Consider the following 19,975-nt stretch of genomic DNA (forward strand, 5'->3'; position numbering starts at 1 on the left):
CATGTGTATTTCCGATCACCGCTGCCGATCGGAACAAGGTGCCTGCTCAAATCATTGAGCAGGCACCTTGGCTAAATGCGCAGGGGGGTCCCCCGCATCGCGCTGCCTTCCGGTGACGAGCCTGTGAGATCCAGCCCACTGGAACTCGCATGCCGGAAGCTGTATGAGTAATACACACAGTATTACTCATACATGTGTATTCCAATGCATTCCAATACAGAAGTATTGGAATGCATTGTAAAGGATTAGACCCCCAAAAGTTCAAATCCCAAAGTGGGACAAAAAATAAAGTTTTCCCCCAAAAAATTAAACGTTTCAAGTAAAAATAAAGAAAAACGTCATTTTCCCCAAATAAAGTTAAAAAAATTTGGTAAAAAAATAGGAGGGAAAAAAAAGTATACATATTGGGTATCGCCGCTTCCGTATCGACCAGCTCTATAAACATATCACATGACCTAACCCCTCAGATGAACACCATAAAAAATAAAAACTGTGCTAAATAAACAATTTTTTTTGTCACCTTTCATCACAAAAAGTACAACAGCAAGCGATTAAAAGGGCGTTTGCCCACCAAAATAGTGCCAATCTACCCGTCACCTCATCCCGCAAAAAATGAGCCGATACCTGAGACATATTAGGTATCGCCGCGTCCGTATCGACCGGCTCTATAAAAATATCACATGACCTAACCCCTCAGATGAACACCGTAAAAAATGTAAATTAAAAACTGTGCTAAATAAAAAATTTTTGGTCATCTTACATCACAAAAAGTGTAATAGCAAGCGATCAAAAAGTCACATGCACTCCAACATAATGCCAATAAAACAGTCATCTCATCCCGCAAGAATCATACCCTACCTAAGGTAATCGGCCAAAAACTAAAAAAATGATGGCTCTCAGACTATGGAAACACTAAAACATTATTTTTTTTGGCTTCAAAAATGAAATCATTGTGTAAAACTTACATAAATAAAAAAAATGATACATATTAGCTATCACAGTGTCCGTAATAACTTGCTCTATAAAAATATCACATGACCTAACGCCTCAGGTGAATACCGTTAAAAAATTAAAATAAAAACGGTGTAAAAAAGCCATTTTTTTTGTCTCCTTACATCACAAAAAGTGTAATAGCAAGCGATCAAAATTTCACACACACACCAAAATAGTGCCAATAAAACCGTCATCTCATCCCGCAAAAATCAAACCCTACCCAAGGTAATCGCCCAAAAACTAAAAAAATTATGGCTTTCAGACTATGGGAAGACTAAAACATGATTTTTTTGGTTTAAAAAAAGAAATCATTATGTAAAACTTACATACATAAAAAAAAAAAGTATACATATTCAATATTGCCGCATCCGTGACAACCTGGTCTATAAAAAATATCACATGATCTAACCTGTGAGATGAATGTTTTAAATGACCAAAAATAAAAACGGTGTCAAAACAGCTATTTCTTGTTACCTTGCCTCACAAAAAGTGTAATATAGAGCAATCAAAAATCATGTGTACCCTAAACTAGTACTAACAATACTGCCACCCTATCCCGTAGTTTCTAAAATGGGGCCACTTTTTGGGAGTTTCTACTCTAGGGGTGCATCAGGGGGGCTTCAAATGGGACATGGTGTAAAAAAAACCAGTCCAAAATCTGCCTTCCAAAAACCGTATGGCATTACTTTCCTTCTGTGCCCTGCCGTGTGTCCGTATAGCGGTTTACAACCACATATGGGGTGTTTCTGTAAACTACAGAATCAGGGCCATAAATATTGAGTTTGGTTTGGCTGTTAACCCTTGCTTTGTAACTGGAAAAAAAATTGTTAAAATAGAAAGTCTGCCAAAAAGGTGAAATTTTGAAATTGTATCTCTATTTTCCATAAATTCTTGTGGAACACTTAAAGGGTTAACAAAGTTTGTAAAATCAGTTTTGAATACCTTGAGGGGTGTAGTTTATAGAATGGGGTCATTTTTGGGTGGTTTCTATTATATAAGCCTCGCAAAGTGACTTCAGACCTCAACTGGTCCCTAAAAATTGGGTTTTTTAAAATTTCTGAAAAATTTCAAGATTTGCTTCTAAACCTCTAAGCCTTGTAACATCCCCAAAAAATAAAATATCATTCCCAAAATGATCCAAACATGAAGTAGACATATGGGGAATGTAAAGTAATAACGATTTTTGGAGGTATTACTATGTATTATAGAAGTAGAGAAATTGAAACTTGGAAATTTGCAATTTTTTATATTTTTTTGGTAAATGTGGTATTTTTTTATAAATAAAAATGAATTGTTTTTGCTTCATTTTACCAGTGTCATGAAGTACAATATTTGACGAAAAAAATATCTCAGAATGGCCTGGATAAGTCAAAGCGTTTTAAAGTTATCAGCACTTAAAGTGACACTGGTCAGATTTGCAAGTCCAAGTCCTTAAGGTCAAAAAAATGTAAATAGGACAGCACCACTTACTTGAGAACACTTCAGTGCTTGCGGCGGTGCCCGTGGTGTCAGGTCCCGGCCTCAGGAAACCTTGGAAATTTGCAATTTTTTGCAAATTTTGGGTTAATTTTTTATTTTTTTTTATGAAATAAAGTTATTATTTTTTTACTTAAGTTTACCAGTGTCATGAAGTACAATATGTGACGACAAAACAATCCCAGAATGGCCTGGATAAGTCAAAGGGTTTTAAAGTTATCACCACTTATAGTGACACTGGTTAGATTTGCAAAAAATGGCCAAGTCCTTAAGTTGAAATAAGGCTGTATCCCAAAGGGGTAAAAGTAAAATGAGCTGGGTCAATAAGGGTTAAGTAAGCAAATAAGGCACCTGAGTTCTACGCTGACTTTATGTACATGAGACAAATTGAGGATTTGCAATAAAAAAATGGGAAATTTTCTTGATGAAACTGTTAGGTAATTTGCAAAGAGAAATGTGAATCAGCCCACAGAAAACAGTTGATCACTGTATGGAGACACAACTGGCACTATATATTACAAATTATTTTTTAGATAAAAAATTGCTGGTGGCACATATTGCTCTAATAATACTGATGCTTGTGTGCTTTTTGTATCTCAGAATTATTTTGACATGTTTAATATATATGCAATATAATTTAATTACATTTACATTCTTTCTGTTTCAGAAATTTAAGCTGCCAGAGAATTACACTTCACAAGAATCTCTTTTTGTCCTTTGTCTGCAATTCAGTTGTCACAATTATTTCATTAACAGCTGTGGCAAACAACCAACCTTTGGTGGCTACGAACCCAGTAAGTTTAAACTAAATGTATAATTAAATGAATATCCACATGTAAGCACCAGGTTGTTTTAGAGTTAAATGATAAAATACTGGTTGCCTGTTTGAGTTATATTATTATGACCACTTCCTACTTTGAAAGTGTATTGTGGCACCATTGCAAAAAAAGCAGTGTGGAAACTGCACAGCACCACGTGCCATTCATGTGAGAGAGGAACGTTGGCCATGGCTAGCTCACTGCCAGAATGAACCAGGGGGCTACCAGACATGTATAAAACAACAGTTGAGCAAACCCTAGTGTATATGGGACACCGAAGCAGATGGATGGTCACTACACATCTGCAAACAAAGTTGCATTGGCAGAAGATGCTTCAATTTTTGCTGCAGTATCGGAATTGGACCTCCACTGATGGAGTTAGTTTTTGTGTCATCCTCTAGGCCCACTCATCCATTTGAAAGGGACTCTCATTTTGAGTATGAAGCCATCCTTGCAGCTCACATAAACACATACCATACATTAGAGGTGGGCGATATGCGATATAAATTTGTGCGACGATATTGATTTTGTGCATATCGCCGGACCGCGATATGATCGCGCTCTCTGCGTGTACCATGTTCTCCTGAGCCGGCACAGTGGAGAAGGAGGGAGTCCCTCCCCACTGTGCGCAGCTGCCGCTGAACACCAATGAGAACTGAGGAGGAGGAGGAGGTGAGGGACTGACAGTAAATCATTGAGTTTTCACAATCTCAGTGAGATCGTGAAAACTTAAATCCGATGGTATATTCTAACCCCCAGGCATTCCCATGATGACAGGGACGCTTGCCTGGGGGTTAGAATATACAGGGCCACGCCGCTCACAGGAGAGCATTTAAAAAACTAATCATTAACTTTAACTTTAATCATTGCTAATCTCTTTATTGGATTCCTTACTCTGTCTTGGCTCCGGTAACAGCAGGCAGTGCGGGCGGCGCCCACTCACTGACGTCACGAGCCTGCGCCGCCTAGTGGGAGGAGCAGGCACGTTACGTCAATGAGTGAGCGACGCCCGCACTGCCTGCTGTTACTGGAGCTAAGACAGAGTAAGTAATCCAATAAAGAGATTAGCAATGGTTAAAGTTACTGATTAGTTTATAAATGTTCTCCTGTGAGCGTCGGGGAGGGGGATCTGTGGATGGCACTATTTAGGGGAGGGGGATCTGTGGATATTACTGTTTAGGGGAGGGGGATCTATGGATGTTACTGTTTAGGGGAGGAGGATCAGTGGATGTTACTGTTTAGGGGAGGGGGATCTGTGGATGGCACTATTTAGGGGAGGGGGATCTGTGGATGGCACTATTTAGGGGAGGGGACTCAGCTCCCTCAGTGTTCTAGCCCAAGGAGGCTAATAGTTATTAAATAAAAAGTAAAAAAAATAAAAAGTTTAAACACCCCCCCAAAAAAAAATATAGAAAACAATATATCGCGATATATCACATATCGCACATCGCACATGCTTAAAATTATATCGCAATATAGATTTTAGGCCATATCACCCATCCCTACCATACATGCTGATTGTCTTCCCTGGGGGGAATGGGATCTTCCAAGAAGACAATGCGACATGTCACATGGCTAGACATGTTGCATTGTCTTCTTGGAAGATCCCATTCCCCCCAGTGTGAACTCAGCCTTACCGTTGTAAGAGCATGACCAAGATTTCCCTGACCTCCTGATTCCCCAGACTTGAACCCAATTGAGCATCTGTTGGACCATCTTGATTGTCATGTTTGCTCCATGTATCTTTCCCCATGCACCCTCCAGCAGCTGTGCAATGCACTACAATTAGCATGGCTACAGATACCTGCTACAACCTACCTGAACCTTATTGAGTCACTCCCAGCCGTGTCTGTGCTCTACACGGCAGTACCCTGGATATTAGCTAGTGGTTAAATTAATGTGACTTGATTTGTATATTCTTTTTCTTTTTGCTGCATATTATTTTATATAGTATTTAGTACTATGATGTTTTTCTGAAAAACTGTGTATTGTGTAGCACCCCAAGCTGGGCAGCAGCGTCATTTTGGTATTTTATAGCAAATGAGATTAGACTGCTCATCATGCCAAATTGTTTAGAGTGATTGTTGTCAGTCCTGAGTAGCTGAATAGTGCTAAAACAAAAAACCTATTTGTCACTAGTACTTAAAACGGTTATCTATTAATTTGATATTGATAAACTATCCTTATGATTAGAGATGAGTGAATTTCTCAAAAATTCGGTTCTGACGGTTCGACGAATTTCCCAAAAAGATTTGATTCAATCCAAATTTATTTGTGACGAATCACATACAAAAAAAACTGCTATTTTCTGGCTGCAGAGAGCCTGCATAGTGGTGAACAACACTGTGCATTGCAGAGACATACATAGGTAGTCTGCTGTGCTAGTGAAACAGTATTGAGAGTCAGTATAACACGCAGATGACAGGCGTCACGCTTAGGATCAATTCACACTTCACTTATTTGGTTAGTTATGGGGCCAAAACTGACCAAATAACTCAAGTGTGAACTCAGCCTTACAGTTCAATGTTAGCGTCAGGTATAAATAACCATGCAGTGGCACAACATTCTACTATGGAGTGAAGAAGCGCACTCCTTTTACATCGTTGTCAGCTGATTCCACATAGATTTCTACAGAACCTGTTCTGTTACACTCTGAAACAAGTAATGCCCCATTGACCGAATGGAGAGGGTGGCAACACCATGAGGAGTCAACACAGTGGCCCAGTTACAGAGTGGGGAGTGTGGGAATCGCATGAGTCGTCAACACTGTGGCCCAGTCACAGAGTGGTGAGGGTGGGAATCGCATGAGTCGTCAACACAGTGGCCCAGTCACAGAGTGGTGAGGGTGGGAATTGCATGAGTTGTCAACACAGTGGCCCAGTCACAGAGTGGTGAGGGTGAGAATCACATGAGTCGTCAACATAGTGGCCCATTCACAGAGTGGTGAGGTTAGGAATCGCATGAGTCAACAACACAATGGCCCAGTCACAGAGTGGTGAGGGTGGGAATCTCATGAAGAATCGCTTGAGTGGTCACCACAGTGGCCCAGTCACAGAGTGGGCCATGCTGACGTCCTCCGACGGCTTGATGAAAATCCCTCACCATGAGTGTGGAATTTTTTTCCCCACTGCTCCGTGCTAACTGCCTGCTACTGATGCCTCCATGAACCCATGTACACTACATCTTTCCAGATAGGTGGGCTACCCTGGTCACGTTTGGCAACACATCTCACACTGCTGCCACCCTGCTGATCACAGCCACGTTACCACCCTGCTGGCTCAGCTGCTGTCACGTCCACTCCTGTGAGTGAGGTGAGAAGATCGGATAGACTTGCTGCACGTGAGGGTATCTGACAGGTCTCTCTGTTTTCCTCTATGTATGTTGTTGTTTGGCAGGATCTCACCTCTCCTCAGGTGCCGCTCATTATCAGTGATGAGACTCTATTTAGATCCGCCTCATACTGCTGACCATGCGGTTGATAGTTTCTGCTTGGAGTTGCTAGTGCTGGTTTGTCTTGTATCTCCTGCTTCTCCATACATCTCTAAGCTAAGTACTTGTTGTCTTCGCTGTTTCTTATTATCTGATGTGTGTTGTTTCTAGGCCTCAGGGAGAAGCAGGTTCTTTCATTCTGGAAGGAACCGGCTGTCTCATCCCCTGCTACCTATCCTAGGGCTCGTTGGTTTAAGCAGGGCTTTAGGAATCCGGTGTATAAGTATTTCCACCATCAGGATCTCCTCATCCTGGCACGAGTTAGGGAAAGGCCTAGGGATTACTAGGAGGTCACCATCCCTCTTCCTTAGCTTTTGAGGCCTAGATTGTTGTCTATTCGTTGTGGTGTGTAGTTGGTGTTTTCCCTTTCCCTTAACCTGTGAAATTGTCAACCGCCCAAACCGTTAACCTTTGTTTTTTCAGTGCAGCTATGGATACTATTTCTGCACTGGTCGATCGTATGCAGGGGCTGTCTTTGGAGGTGGCTGACCTCCGCACAGCCGCTGCACAGTTTCAGAGACCACAGGTGGTGGGTTCCAGCAGCGGGAACCAGGCCTGCCCTGAACCAAAGGTTGCTCTCCCGGATAGGTTTTCCGGGGGAAGTGACAACTTTGCTCGGTTCAGGGAATTGTGCAAATTATATTTCAGACTGTGTCCTAGCTCTTCTGGGACGAGAGTCAGAAAGTGGGGATTATTATTTTGTTGCTGAAAGTTTACACTCAGTCAGGGAGAGCGTTCTGCTGAGTCCTATTGCTCTGAATTTAAGAGGTGGGCAACTAATACGGAGTGGAATGACCCAGCTCTCCATAGTCAATTTTTATCAAGGGCTGTCTGAGAACCTGAAGGACGCCTTGGCATTTCACGTAATTACAGAGTCATTGGAGGCGGCCATGTCTTTGGCGGTGCGTATTGATTGATGCCTGAGGGAGAGATCTAAAGTTCATCTCGCTCGGGACGTATTATCATACGGGGAAGCGGTCTCTTCTAACACTCTGGGTAAAGAGACATTATGGGAGACTTTAATCTTCCTGATGTAAACTTGAAAACCAAAATAGCTAGTTCTGCCAAGAGTACGGATATTCTAAATTCCCTACTGGGATTATCTCTACAGCAAGTAGTTGAGGTGCCAACCCGAAAGGAGGCCATTTTAGATGTAGTATTCACAAATGGGAATTTGGTATCTGATATTACTGTAGGGGAAAGCTTGGGATCTAGTAATCACCAGTCAGTGTGGTTTACACCACACCACACAAAAACAAAAGTTTTAGATTTTAGAAAAACTGACTTCTATAAAATTAGATTAGTGGTATACGAGTCTCTATCAGATTGAAACAGTTTCAATGGAGTCCAGGAGAAATGGGACTACTTAAAAGTAGCACTATTGAAGTCAACAGAAAATTGCATTAGGCTTGTCAGTAAAAGCAAAAAAGGAAGAGACCACTGTGGTACTCAGCAGAAGTGGCCAAAAAAAAAAAAAAAAAGGATGACAGGCAAATTTATAAGATTAGGCAGAGAGAGGCCAAACAAGTTATGAGAGCTTCTAAAGCAGAGGCAGAAGGGTCAATTTAGAAGGTTAAGGCGAAATTGCACAAAAGAAGAAGATTACATTAGAGAAGCAGCAGATATGAAAGAACAATTCCTTATCAAAAAAATACCCTGTCAAACAGGTAGATAAATCCCTCAAAGAAGTATATGATATGGATAGAAGAGTATTTTTTGAAGAAAAAGAGAGCTTAGGGATAGATAAAGAAACAGATAAGAAAACAGATGACCTAATGAGGATTATTCTACCCTATAGCGCACAATACAAGAAAATTGAAACCATTATAAAGAATCACTGGCATCATGTCGTTAAAGACAAAATGATAGGACCATATCTAACTAAGGGTCCACAAATGGTTTATACTAAGGCTCCAAATTTAGCTTTAAAGGTAGCACCAACAATAAGGAATGGGAAGAAAGAAAACACTAATCATAATTTATTTAATTTAAAGGGATTTTACAGGTGTAATAAGTGCAATAATTGTAAGAATACGCAATTTCCTAAAAAGATCAATAAGGCTTCCACCACTACGAGTACATTTTCATATGAAATTGATACATTTTTATCCTGCAACACATCAAACGTCCTATATTTAATTGAATGTCCTTGCAGGAAACAATACAGGTCCTTCTAAAAAAAATTAGCATATTGTGATAAAGTTCATTATTTTCTGTAATGTACTGATAAACATTAGACTTTCATATATTTTAGATTCATTACATACAACTGAAGTAGTTCAAGCCTTTTATTATTTTAATATTGATGATTTTGGCATACAGCTCATGAAAACCCAAAATTCCTATCTAAAAAAATTAGCATATTTCATCCAACCAATAAAAGAAAAGTGTTTTTAATACAAAAAAAGTCAACCTTCAAATAATTATGTTCAGTTATGCACTCAATACTTGGTCGGGAATCCTTTTGCAGAAATGACTGCTTCAATGCGGCGTGGCATGGAGGTAATCAGCCTGTGGCACTGCTGAGGTGTTATGGAGGCCCAGGAGGCTTCGATAGCGGCCTTAAGCTCATCCAGAGTGTTGGGTCTTGCGTCTCTCAACTTTCTCTTCCCAATATCCCACAGATTCTCTATGGGGTTCAGGTCAGGAGAGTTGGCAGGCCAATTGAGCACAGTAATACCATGGCCAGTAAACCATTTACCAGTGGTTTTGGCACTGTGAGCAGGTGCCAGGTCGTGCTGAAAAATGAAATCTTCATCTCCATAAAGCTTTTCAGCAGATGGAAGCATGAAGTGTTCCAAAATCTCCTGATAGCTAGCTGCATTGACCCTGCCCTTGATAAAACACAGTGGACCAACACCAGCAGCTGACATGGCACCCCAGACCATCACTGACTGTGGGGACTTGACACTGGACTTCAGGCTTTTTGGCATTTCCCTCTCCCCAGTCTTCCTCCAAAATTTGCTTTTATCCGAAAAAAGTACTTTGGACCACTGAGCAACAGTCCAGTGCTGCTTCTCTGTAGCCCAGGTCAGGCGCTTCTGCCGCTGTTTCTGGGGAATGCAGCACCTGTAGCCCATTTCCTGCACACGCCTGTACACGGTGGCTCTGGATGTTTCTACTCCAGACTCGGTCCACTGCTTCCGCAGGTCCCCCAAGGTCTGGAATCGGTCCTTCTCCACAATCTTCCTCAGGGTCCGGTCACCTCTTTTCGTTGTGCAGCGTTTTCTGCGACACTTTTTTCTTCCCACAGACTTCCCACTGAGGTGCCTTGATACAGCACTCTGGGAACAGCCTATTCGTTCAGAAATTTCTTTCTGTGTCTTACCCTCTTGCTTGAGGGTGTCAATGATGGCCTTCTGGACAGCAGTCAGGTTGGCAGTCTTACCCATGATTGCGGTTTTGAGTAATGAACCAGGCTGGGAGTTTTTAAAAGCCTCAGGAATCTTTTGCAGGTGTTTAGAGTTAATTAGTTGATTCAGATGATTAGGTTAATAACTCGTTTAGAGAACCTTTTCATGATATGCTAATTTTTTTAGATAGGAATTTTGGGTTTTCATGAGCTGTATGCCAAAATTATCAATATTAAAACAATAAAAGGCTTGAACTACTTCAGTTGTGTGTAATGAATCTAAAATATATGAAAGTCTAATGTTTATCAGTACATTACAGAAAATAATGAACTTTATCACAATATGCTAATTTTTTTAGAAGGACCTGTATATAGGACGTACAAAAAGATTATTAAAAACTAGGATAGGAGAACATATGACGAAAATTAGGTCTGGATATGAAAAGCACTCGCTGTCAAAGCATTTTAAAATTTATCATAATCAAGATCCTTCTCTGTTGAAATTTATGGCGTTTGAAAAGATTGATGTACACTGGAGAGGAGGGGACCATATCTCGAACATGTCGCGGCAGGAAGCAAGACGTATATATGATTTTAACACCTTGCAACCTGAAGGGTTAAACGCGGACTTCGAGATATTTGGATTTGGATAAGGTGTTGGTGCCCCATGTTGATGGGACATCGGTGTTTTGCTATATTATGGACACGCCGATCTCCTCTTGATGTGGGGCCCCTCACCCTTACTCCCTCGGATAATGTACAGTAGAGAAACGAATAAATAGTGAATCTAATACAATATTTATTAAAATATATTAAAAAATGTTTTAGTATTATAAGAATAATTCATTATTTTATTATCGATTTTAAGCAGCATATATATGGTATTAAAAATTATGATAGAAAATACCCACAATGTTATGAGTATTGGCTATTAATTATGTATGTTGATAGAGAGAGTCTATTATCTTGCGAATATGTATAAACAAGCGATTACTATAGATCAAGACATTTAAATTGTAACCTTATAGTGAGATGAGAACATTAAGAAAAAATTGTAAAAAAATCGTATGAAAATCACATACGAATATATCCAGATGCGAATAATGAAGTAAACTAACTCCAAATCTTACAAGTTCCGAACCAGATTTCACAAGGAACTTTAATCAGAATAAGGGGTGGAACCTATATGATTATATAAGGAAGTAAGGAGGATCTCATAAACCAGCTACTGATGAAGGGGTACGTAACCCCGAAACGCGTATAGCATAGCGATAGCGGATGAGATCCCGGCATTAAGAAGACACTGTACAGCACCTTAAACCATCGGCAGTGTTGCGCTAAAACTGCTCGAAAAAACTGCATGGAATATCTGTGAGTAATTGTCCGTACAGAGGTTGGTACCGCCTCCGGAACAGAGCACAGATCACGTGGAAGTCTTCCAAGCTCCGATCACGTGAGTTACTCAACACGTGGGACGCTGAACAGAACCGGGAAGAACGCCATTAAACAACGCGGTAATGGAGACCAGGACGAGCCGCAGACCCATACACGCTATCGGGTAAAAGAAGAAGGGTGAGTGACCTGATCTGTAGTGGGACGCCATTACAGTCAGGAATAGAAAAAGACCGGACTACTAGCAGTAAGTACAATTGGCATACTGCATTCAATTAATCCCTGATTTACAAGTACCACCCCGATAATCTGTACCAGGAATAACTTGGATTCAACACATTGAACATTTGCATCAGACGGATTTTACTAATAATTTAATACCGTTTTACATACCACTAATTGGTGTGAAAATATCTTAAAGGACTTTTTAGGAAAGGATATGGATATCTGATTTATGAATTTCAAACACAGGATATGATTTCTCATTTTATCTATTTTTAATAATTGTCATTTTCCAATACTGCAAAATTTTATGTGATTTTATAGAGTCGTATTTAAATGTTATGTAATGTCATTTAATAAATGTGTTGTACCCTATGTGTAACAGCAGATATTGAGTGCCCACTATATCACACATTCCAGAAGAGAAATTAGCTCAGTCAGTGAAAAAAGGTGATAAGACATTCTTCAGATACATAAATGAATAAAGGAAACTAAAACAAGGAGTTACCAAATTAAAAACAAAAGAAGGAAGGTATATGGAAGAAGATAAAGAACTAGCTGACTGCCTCAATGAATACTCCTGTTCAGTTTTTACAAAGGAAAATGAAGAAAAAGGACCTCAGTTAGGAAAGAAGACTAATGAATCTTTTGATGCATGTGTCTTTACAGAGGAAGAGGTTCTAAGTCAGCTGTATAAAATTAATACAAATAAGTCACAGGGGCCTGATGGGATACACCCAAAGCTATTAAAAGCGCTCAGCGGCAGACTAGCAAAACCATTAACAGATTTATTTAACCAATCATTGGCAACAGGAGTCGTCCTAGAAGATTGGAAATTGGCAAATCTTATGCCCATTCACAAGAAAGGTAGTAGGGAGGAATCAGGCAACTATAGGCCCGTAAGCCTGACATCAATAGTGGGGAAATTAATGGAAACCATACTTGAGAGGATTGTGGAATATCTAAAATCCCATGGATTGAAAGATGAAAAACAGCATGGGTTTACTTCAGGGCGATCATGTCAAACTAAACTTATTGATCTTTTTTGGTTGGGTGACTAAAATAATAGATGGACTTTAGTAAGGCTTTTAAAACTGTCCCACATAGAAGGCTTATCAATAAATTGCAGTCTTTGTGCGTGGACTCCCATATTGTTGAATGGATTAGGCAGTGGCTGAGGGATAGACAACAGAGGGTTGTAGTCAATGGAGTATATTCAGACCATGGTCTTGTTACCAGTGGGGTACCTCAGGGATCTGTTCTGGGACCCATATTGTTTAATATCTTTATCACAAAGATTTGTAACAGGGTTGATGTTCCTGGAGGGATAAACCAAATGGAAAATGATTTAGGAAAACTAGAGGAATGGTCAAAATTCTGGCAACTAAAATTTAATGTTGATCAGTGCAAGATAATGCACCTGGGGTGTAAAAACCCAAGAGCAGAATATAAAATCAGTGATACAGTCCTAACCTCAGTTTCTGAGGAAAGGGATTTAGGGGTCATTATTTTAGAAGACTTAAAGGTAGGCAGACAATTTCATAGAGCAGCAGGAAATGCTATGTGTATAAATGAGTGTATAGGGGCATTACTAGTAGAAAGAGGGAGGTTTTCATGCCGCTCTACAGAGCACTAGTGAGACCTCATTTGGAGTATTGTGCTCAGTACTGGAGACTATATCTCTAGAAGGATATTGATACTTTGGAGAGAGTTCAGAGAAGAGCTACTAAACTAGTACATGGATTGAAGGATAAAACTTACCAGGAAAGATTAAAGGACCTTAACATGTATAGCTTGGAAGAAAGACGAAACAGAGGGGATATGATAGAAACTTTTAAATACATAAAGGGAATCAACAAGGTAAAAGAGGAGAGAATTTTTAAAAGAAGAAAAACTGCTACAAGAGTACATAGTTCTAAATTAGAGGGGCAAAGGTTTAAAAGTAATATCAGGAAGTATTACTTTACTGAGAGAGTAGTGGATGCATGGAATAGCCTTCCTGCAGAAGTGGTAGCTGCAAATGCAGTGAAGGAGTTTAAGCATGCATGGGATAGGCATAAGGCCATCCTTCATATAAGATAGGGTCAAGGGCTATTCATAGTATTTAGTATATTGGGCAGACTAGATGGGCCAAATGGTTCTTATCTGCCGAAACATTCTATGTTAGTATGTTTCTAAGCTCCTATCTGGTGATGAGCCAATTCAGTTGGGTCCGGTCACACCTGGATCAGGTGATAAAAACTTTAGGGTTATGCAAAGAATTAGCTTTTTCTGTGGTTAGGAGGACATTTTGTTAACATATGTCCTTATGTTAAACATCAAGTTGAAAAAGGGAAAAAGGTCATAATGTGTCTAGTCCTCTTCTGACTCTTGGTAGTGTGGATGGGGAAGTTGAGAATGTACTTTTGTCTTTTACTGGTAGTACCCGATTTCTCCTGCCTGCAAAGGTGGCGCTGGATTCCAAAACTGTGGAAATGGAAGTATTTATTGACCGTGAGGCAGGGGTTAACTTAGTTGATGGCCAGTTTGTTCGTAAGCATGGTTTGACAACAAGCGCATTAGACAAAAATATTTCTGTGTTTGAGATTGATTCCATCCCTCTCTCTCAAAAGTGTCTGTGTCAAATAGTGCAGGACATTCGCCTAAAGGTGGGAGATTCTCATATTGAATCCATTTCATGTTTTGTGCTGGAGGGTTTGCCTGCTCCTCTGGTGTTAGGTTTACCATGGTTAACCAAACATAGCCCTACTATCGATTGGCAAGCGAGACAGATTCTCGATTGGAGTGATTTCTGCCTTGACAACTGTCTTAGCACATCGCTTTCTGTTGTAACTAGAATTGATTGGACACCTGGATGTTTGGGTTCGGCCGAACTTCAGAAAAAAGTTAGAGTTCAGGACCCGAACTTGACCCCAAACCCCATTGAAGTCAGTTGGGTCCCGAACTTTTGAGCACTAAAATGGCTGTAAAAATGTCATGGAAAGAGCTAGAGGGCTGCAAAAGGCATCAAAATGTTGTTAAGAGCATGGCAAGCGCTCTGCAAACAAATGTGGATAGGGAAATGACTTTAAATAACATAAAATACGTAAAAATAATAATCTCGATCTAGAAGGACGAGGTCCATATGGAGTAGAAGGTTGAGGAGGCGGTGGATGTGACGCTGTAGGTGGAAGCGGCGGTGGAGGAGGTAGCCTACACTGCTTTTTGGTTTTAAATGTATTTTTATTTTTTTAAATTAGGGTACACCCAAAAACATTGGGAAATATAACCTGTGATAACCCCCTGCAGTCGTGCTAAACACACGTTCAGACAATACACTGGCTGCAGGGTAGGCCAGCACCTCCAAAAGGTAAAGGGCAAGCTGAGGCCATATGCCCAATTTGGAGACCCAGAAGTTGCAGGGGCTGAACCCTGTCAGTCAGTTTGTGTAGGCGTGTGCACACTTACTGCCCCACCATGTTGCACGTCCCTGTGATGTTCACGATCCAATTTAATATCTGCTCTATCAACTTTCGATGTTCTTTTCTGCGCCTACTTTGCTGATCACGGGTGGTTGCCAGGCCAGAGAGGGAGCATGAGAAAGAGAGACCACATCCAAGGGAGGATATAATTTTAAATTTGAAAAAAAAGTGGAATTTTGGGGCAAATTATTAAAGCGTACAAGTGGGACAACTTTTTAAAGTTTAAGCATTGAATGAAAGGATGTGCCGCACATTAATGAAGAACTTATTAAATTTTATTCCCTGTCAACTATGCAGAGCAAGGGTTTCTATTCTGCAAAATTTGAAAAATGTCACTTGACAATGTTATTGACGATTTTTAAAAATGTATGTTCCTGTCACCTATGTAGAGGTTCCCCAGTGCCATCCACCATCTATTTCGATATCTTCTCTCAACTTTCGATGTTCTTTTCTGAGCCTACCATGTTGATCACGGTTATTGGCGAATCATGGTTCCACGCCGGAGATGGCGCGTGAGAAAAAGAGACCAAATTTAAGGGAGACAAATTTATTAAAAAAAAATTGTGATTGAGCGGAAATATGGGAAAAGCTGTTAAATCGCAAATGTGGGACAAATTACAGAATCCCAAATGTGGGCCAAAAGAGTAAAGCGGAAATGTGGGGCAAAGTATTGAATCGCAAATGTTGGCTAAAAGAGTAGAGCGGAATTGTGGGACAAATTATTGAAGCACAAATGTGGTACAACTTGTTAAAGTTTAAGCATTGAATCAAAGGAGGTGGCGCGCATCAATTATAGAAGAATTTCTAAAATGTTATTCCATATGTTTAGGCACACATACTGCTCCACCAGGTTGATGAAATGCTGCCTCCTGCTAAGACGTCCCATATCAGCTAGTGGTGCTGGTTGTTGTGGCGTGCTGACAAAGCTTTTCCACATTTCAGCCATGCTAACTCTGCCTTCTGAGGTGCTGGCTGTGCCCCAGCTGCATTGGCGACATCTTTCTAGTCCTCTGCCTCCGCTTTGTGCTTCCACTCTGCCCCCGCTGTCAGGTGGGAATGCCACCAGCAGCGCGTCTACCAGCGTGCGCTTGTACTCGTGCATCTTACGATCACGCTCCAGTGACGGAATTAAGGATGGTATGTTGTGCTTGTAACGGGGATCCAGTAGTGTGGCCACCCAGTAATCAGCACAAGTTAGAATGTGGGCGACTCGGCGGTTGTTGCAGAGACACTGCAGCATGTAATCGCTCATGTATGCCAGGCTGCCCAGAGGCAACGAAAAGCTGTCCTCTGTTGGAGGTGTATTGTCTATGTCCTCTGTATCCCCCCAGCCACGCACCAGTGATGGCCATGAGCTGGTCTGGGTGCCACCCTGCTGTGAACATGGTTCCTCCTCCTCTATCTCCTCCTCATCCTCCACCTCCTCATCCTCCAGAACTGTGCCCTGGCTGGACAATTGTGTACCTTGGGTTTGTGGGTGCAGGAGCCCACCCTCGGAGCCACTTGGGAATTACTGGCCAGAAACCCTACGAAATGATCCCTCTTCCTCCTCCTCCTCCTGTGCCACATCCTCTTTCATTATCGCCAGCAGCGTTTTTTCAAGGAGGCATAGAAGTGGGATAGTTACGCTGAGAACAGCGTTATCGGCACTGGCCATGTTGGTGGAGTACTCGAAACAGCGCAACAAGGAACACAGGTCACGCATGGAGGCCCAGTCATTGGAGGTGAAGTGGTGCTGTTCCGCCGAGCACTCACCTGTGCGTGCTGCATTTGAAACTCCACTATTGCCTGCTTCTGCTCGGACAGTCTGGCCAGCATGTGCAAGGTGGAGTTCCACCTTGTGGGCACGTTGCATATGAGGCGGTGAGCGGGAAGGCCGAAGTGACGCTGCAGCACTGACAGGCGAGCGGCAGCAGGGTGAGAATGCCGAAAGCGCGCACAGACGGCCCGCACTTTATGCAGCAGCTCTGACATATCGGGGTAATTTTTAAGGAACCTCTGCACCACCAAAATCAGCACATGTGCCAGACAAGGGATGTGCGTCAAACCGGGAAGTCCCAGAGCTGCTACGAGATTTCGCCCATTATTGCACACCATCAGGCCGGGCTTGAGGCTCACTGGCACCAACCACTCATCGGTCTGTTGTTCAAGGCCCGTCCACAGATGTCCCCCAAACAGATACGTATTAAAACTGCCTGCTGTCGTTTACCCCTGGCTGTGCTGAAGTTGGTGGTGACGGTGTTACACTGACCGGTTGAGTAGCTGGTAGAGGAGGAGGAAGCAGATAAGGAGGAAACAACAGGAGGCAAACTGAAGTGCCCTGCAATCCTCGGTGGTGGAAGGACATGTGCCAAACTGCTATCCGCCTCAGGCCCAGCCGCCACTGCATTTACGCAGTGTGCTGTTATGGAGATATAACGTCCCTGACCGTGCTTACTGGTCCACGTATCCGTAGTGAGGTGCACCTTGCCACAGATGGCGTTGCGCAGTGCACTCCTGATTTTGTTCCCTTCTTGGTTGTGCAGGGAAGACATGGCTCGTCTGGAAAAGTAGTGGCGGCTGGGCATGACGTACTGTGGGACAGCCACCGCCATAAGGCCTTTAAAACTATCCGTCTCCACCAGACAGAATAACAGCATTTCAAAAGCCAGTAATTTAGAAATGCTGGCATTCAGGGCTAGTGATCACAGATGGGTAGGTGGATACTTCCTCTTCCTCTGCAGCGTTTGGGAGATGGGCAGCTGAACGCTTCCGTGGGACATTGTGGAGATGCTTGGTGACCCAGTTGGTGGTGTTGCTGGAAGATCCTCTGTTTGCGGGGTGGCAGGTGGCACTGTCACTCCAGAAGTGGATGAAGAGGCAGAGACTGCAGCAGAAGAGGAATCAGGAGGAGACCTTTCTTGGTTTTTGAGGCGTCTACTCCACTGCAGCTCGTGCTTTGCACTTAATTGCCTGGTCATGCAGGTTGTGCTCAGGTTGAGAACGTTTATGCCTCGCTTAAGACTCTGATTGCATAGCGTGCAAACCACTCGTGTCTTGTCGTCAGCACATTGTCTGAAGAACTGCCAGCCAGGGAACTCATTGGAGCTGGCTTTGGTGTGCTTGGTTCCTTGCTGCGGTGGGCAGTAGCAGGCGTACTGTGTAGAAGATGGCCGCTCCGCTTTTGCACCCTGCTTCCCCTTCTGCTGTGCTGGTGGCTCTGTGCAACCACCCCTCTTCCTCCGAACTACATAGGTCACTCGAATGACCTTGATTCCATGTGGGGCCTGCCCTCTTTGTCAATCTGCACACTTTCGAAAGCCCCATCAGTTGGCACCTGTGTTTCGTCATCATCTGAGATGTGCTGCGATGGTCCCCCCATTTTCTGGGGCAGGGCTAGGTGGATGGCCCTGGGAAACCCTGCTAACAGAGTCATCAAAAAGCAGAAGAGACTGCTGCATGACTTGTGGCTCAGACTGCTTGGCTGATTTGCAAGGGGGTGAGGTGAAAGACTGATGGACATCAGCTGCAGGTGCCAACTGTGGTCTTTCAGCATGAGACTGGGTGGGAGACAATGTTAAGGAACGGGAGCCACTGTCAGCAACCCAATCTACTATCGCCTGTACTTGTTCAGGCCTCACCATTCGTAGAGCCGCATTAGGCCCGACCAAATACCTCTACAGGTTCTGTCGCCTACTCGCACCTGAGGAAGGGGTTTCACTTGTGCGTGTAGCTGGCACAGATCGACCACATCCTCTCCCTGCAACAGGAGCTCCACCAGCAGCATCACGACCTGGGCCACGTCTCTGATTGACGCTCTTCTCATATTTCTCTAATTTAGGATCTTGTCCTAAATGGGTGTTTAATTAATAGTAGAATAGAATGACAGTATGTACGTGACCCAGACTAGGCCTCAATTTAATTTGTTTGCCCAAAATGGCTGTATTTCAAATACCTGAATATAACCTAAATATATAAAGGGTGTATCTCACAATGACATCTGCAGCAAAGGCTGCCAATATTATTATTTTTTTTGTCCAAACGGGTGTTTGTTTAATAACTAAATATGACAGCAGTATATAACCCTGGAATTTCAAACGTCTTGATGCTGCAAGGACTGAAAAATTGTGTATTTTCCCCTAAAATAGGTGTTTTATTAATAAAAGAATAAAACCCCTGTATATACAGGGTGTATCTCACACACCCTGACCCACACTAGGCCGCAATTAAAGATTTATGCCCTAAATGGCTGTATTTCAAATATCTGAATAGAACCCAAATATATAAAGGGTGTATCTCACAATGACATCTGCAGCAAAGGCTGCAAACTATTATTATTTTTTTTTGCCCAAAAGGGTATTTGATAACTTTATATGACAGCAGTAGATAACCCTGGAATTTCAAACAACTTGATGCTGCAAGGGTGCAGCAATTGTGTATTTTGCCCAAAAAATAGTATTTTATTAATAGAAGAATATAACCCCTGTATATAAAGGGTGTATCTCACACACCCTGACCCACACTAGGCTGCAATTAAAGATTTGTGGCTAAAATGGGTATTTGATTAATAATTGAATATGACATCAGCATATAACCCTGGAATTGCAAACGTCTTGATGCTGCAAGGCCAGAAAATTGTGTTTTTTGGCAAAAAAGTGTTTTTAAAAACCCAGAAAATGATGGCTGTATTTCTAGCTCAGATTGCACACTGACTAATCCTGCAAATGCACCAGATGTTATATATTGCCAAAAAAGGTGATTTTTTTTTTTTACAACCAGATTATTAGTGCTGT

General features: G+C 42.0%; 1 protein-coding gene across 4 annotated transcripts in view; it reads left to right on the forward strand.

Moving 5' to 3' along the window:
• Positions 1 to 19,975, forward strand: part of CALCRL (calcitonin receptor like receptor) — a 472,379-nt gene that overhangs the window by 298,595 nt on the left and 153,809 nt on the right. For all 4 annotated transcript variants that reach the window (XM_044302866.1, XM_044302867.1, XM_044302868.1 and 1 more), the window contains one exon: positions 3,137 to 3,263. In XM_044302866.1, the coding sequence (XP_044158801.1) occupies positions 3,137 to 3,263 (127 nt within the window). The remainder of the gene's footprint in view (positions 1 to 3,136; positions 3,264 to 19,975) is intronic.

Source organism: Bufo gargarizans, chromosome 8 (genome assembly GCF_014858855.1).
Source record: "Bufo gargarizans isolate SCDJY-AF-19 chromosome 8, ASM1485885v1, whole genome shotgun sequence".
Taxonomy (NCBI): domain Eukaryota; kingdom Metazoa; phylum Chordata; class Amphibia; order Anura; family Bufonidae; genus Bufo; species Bufo gargarizans.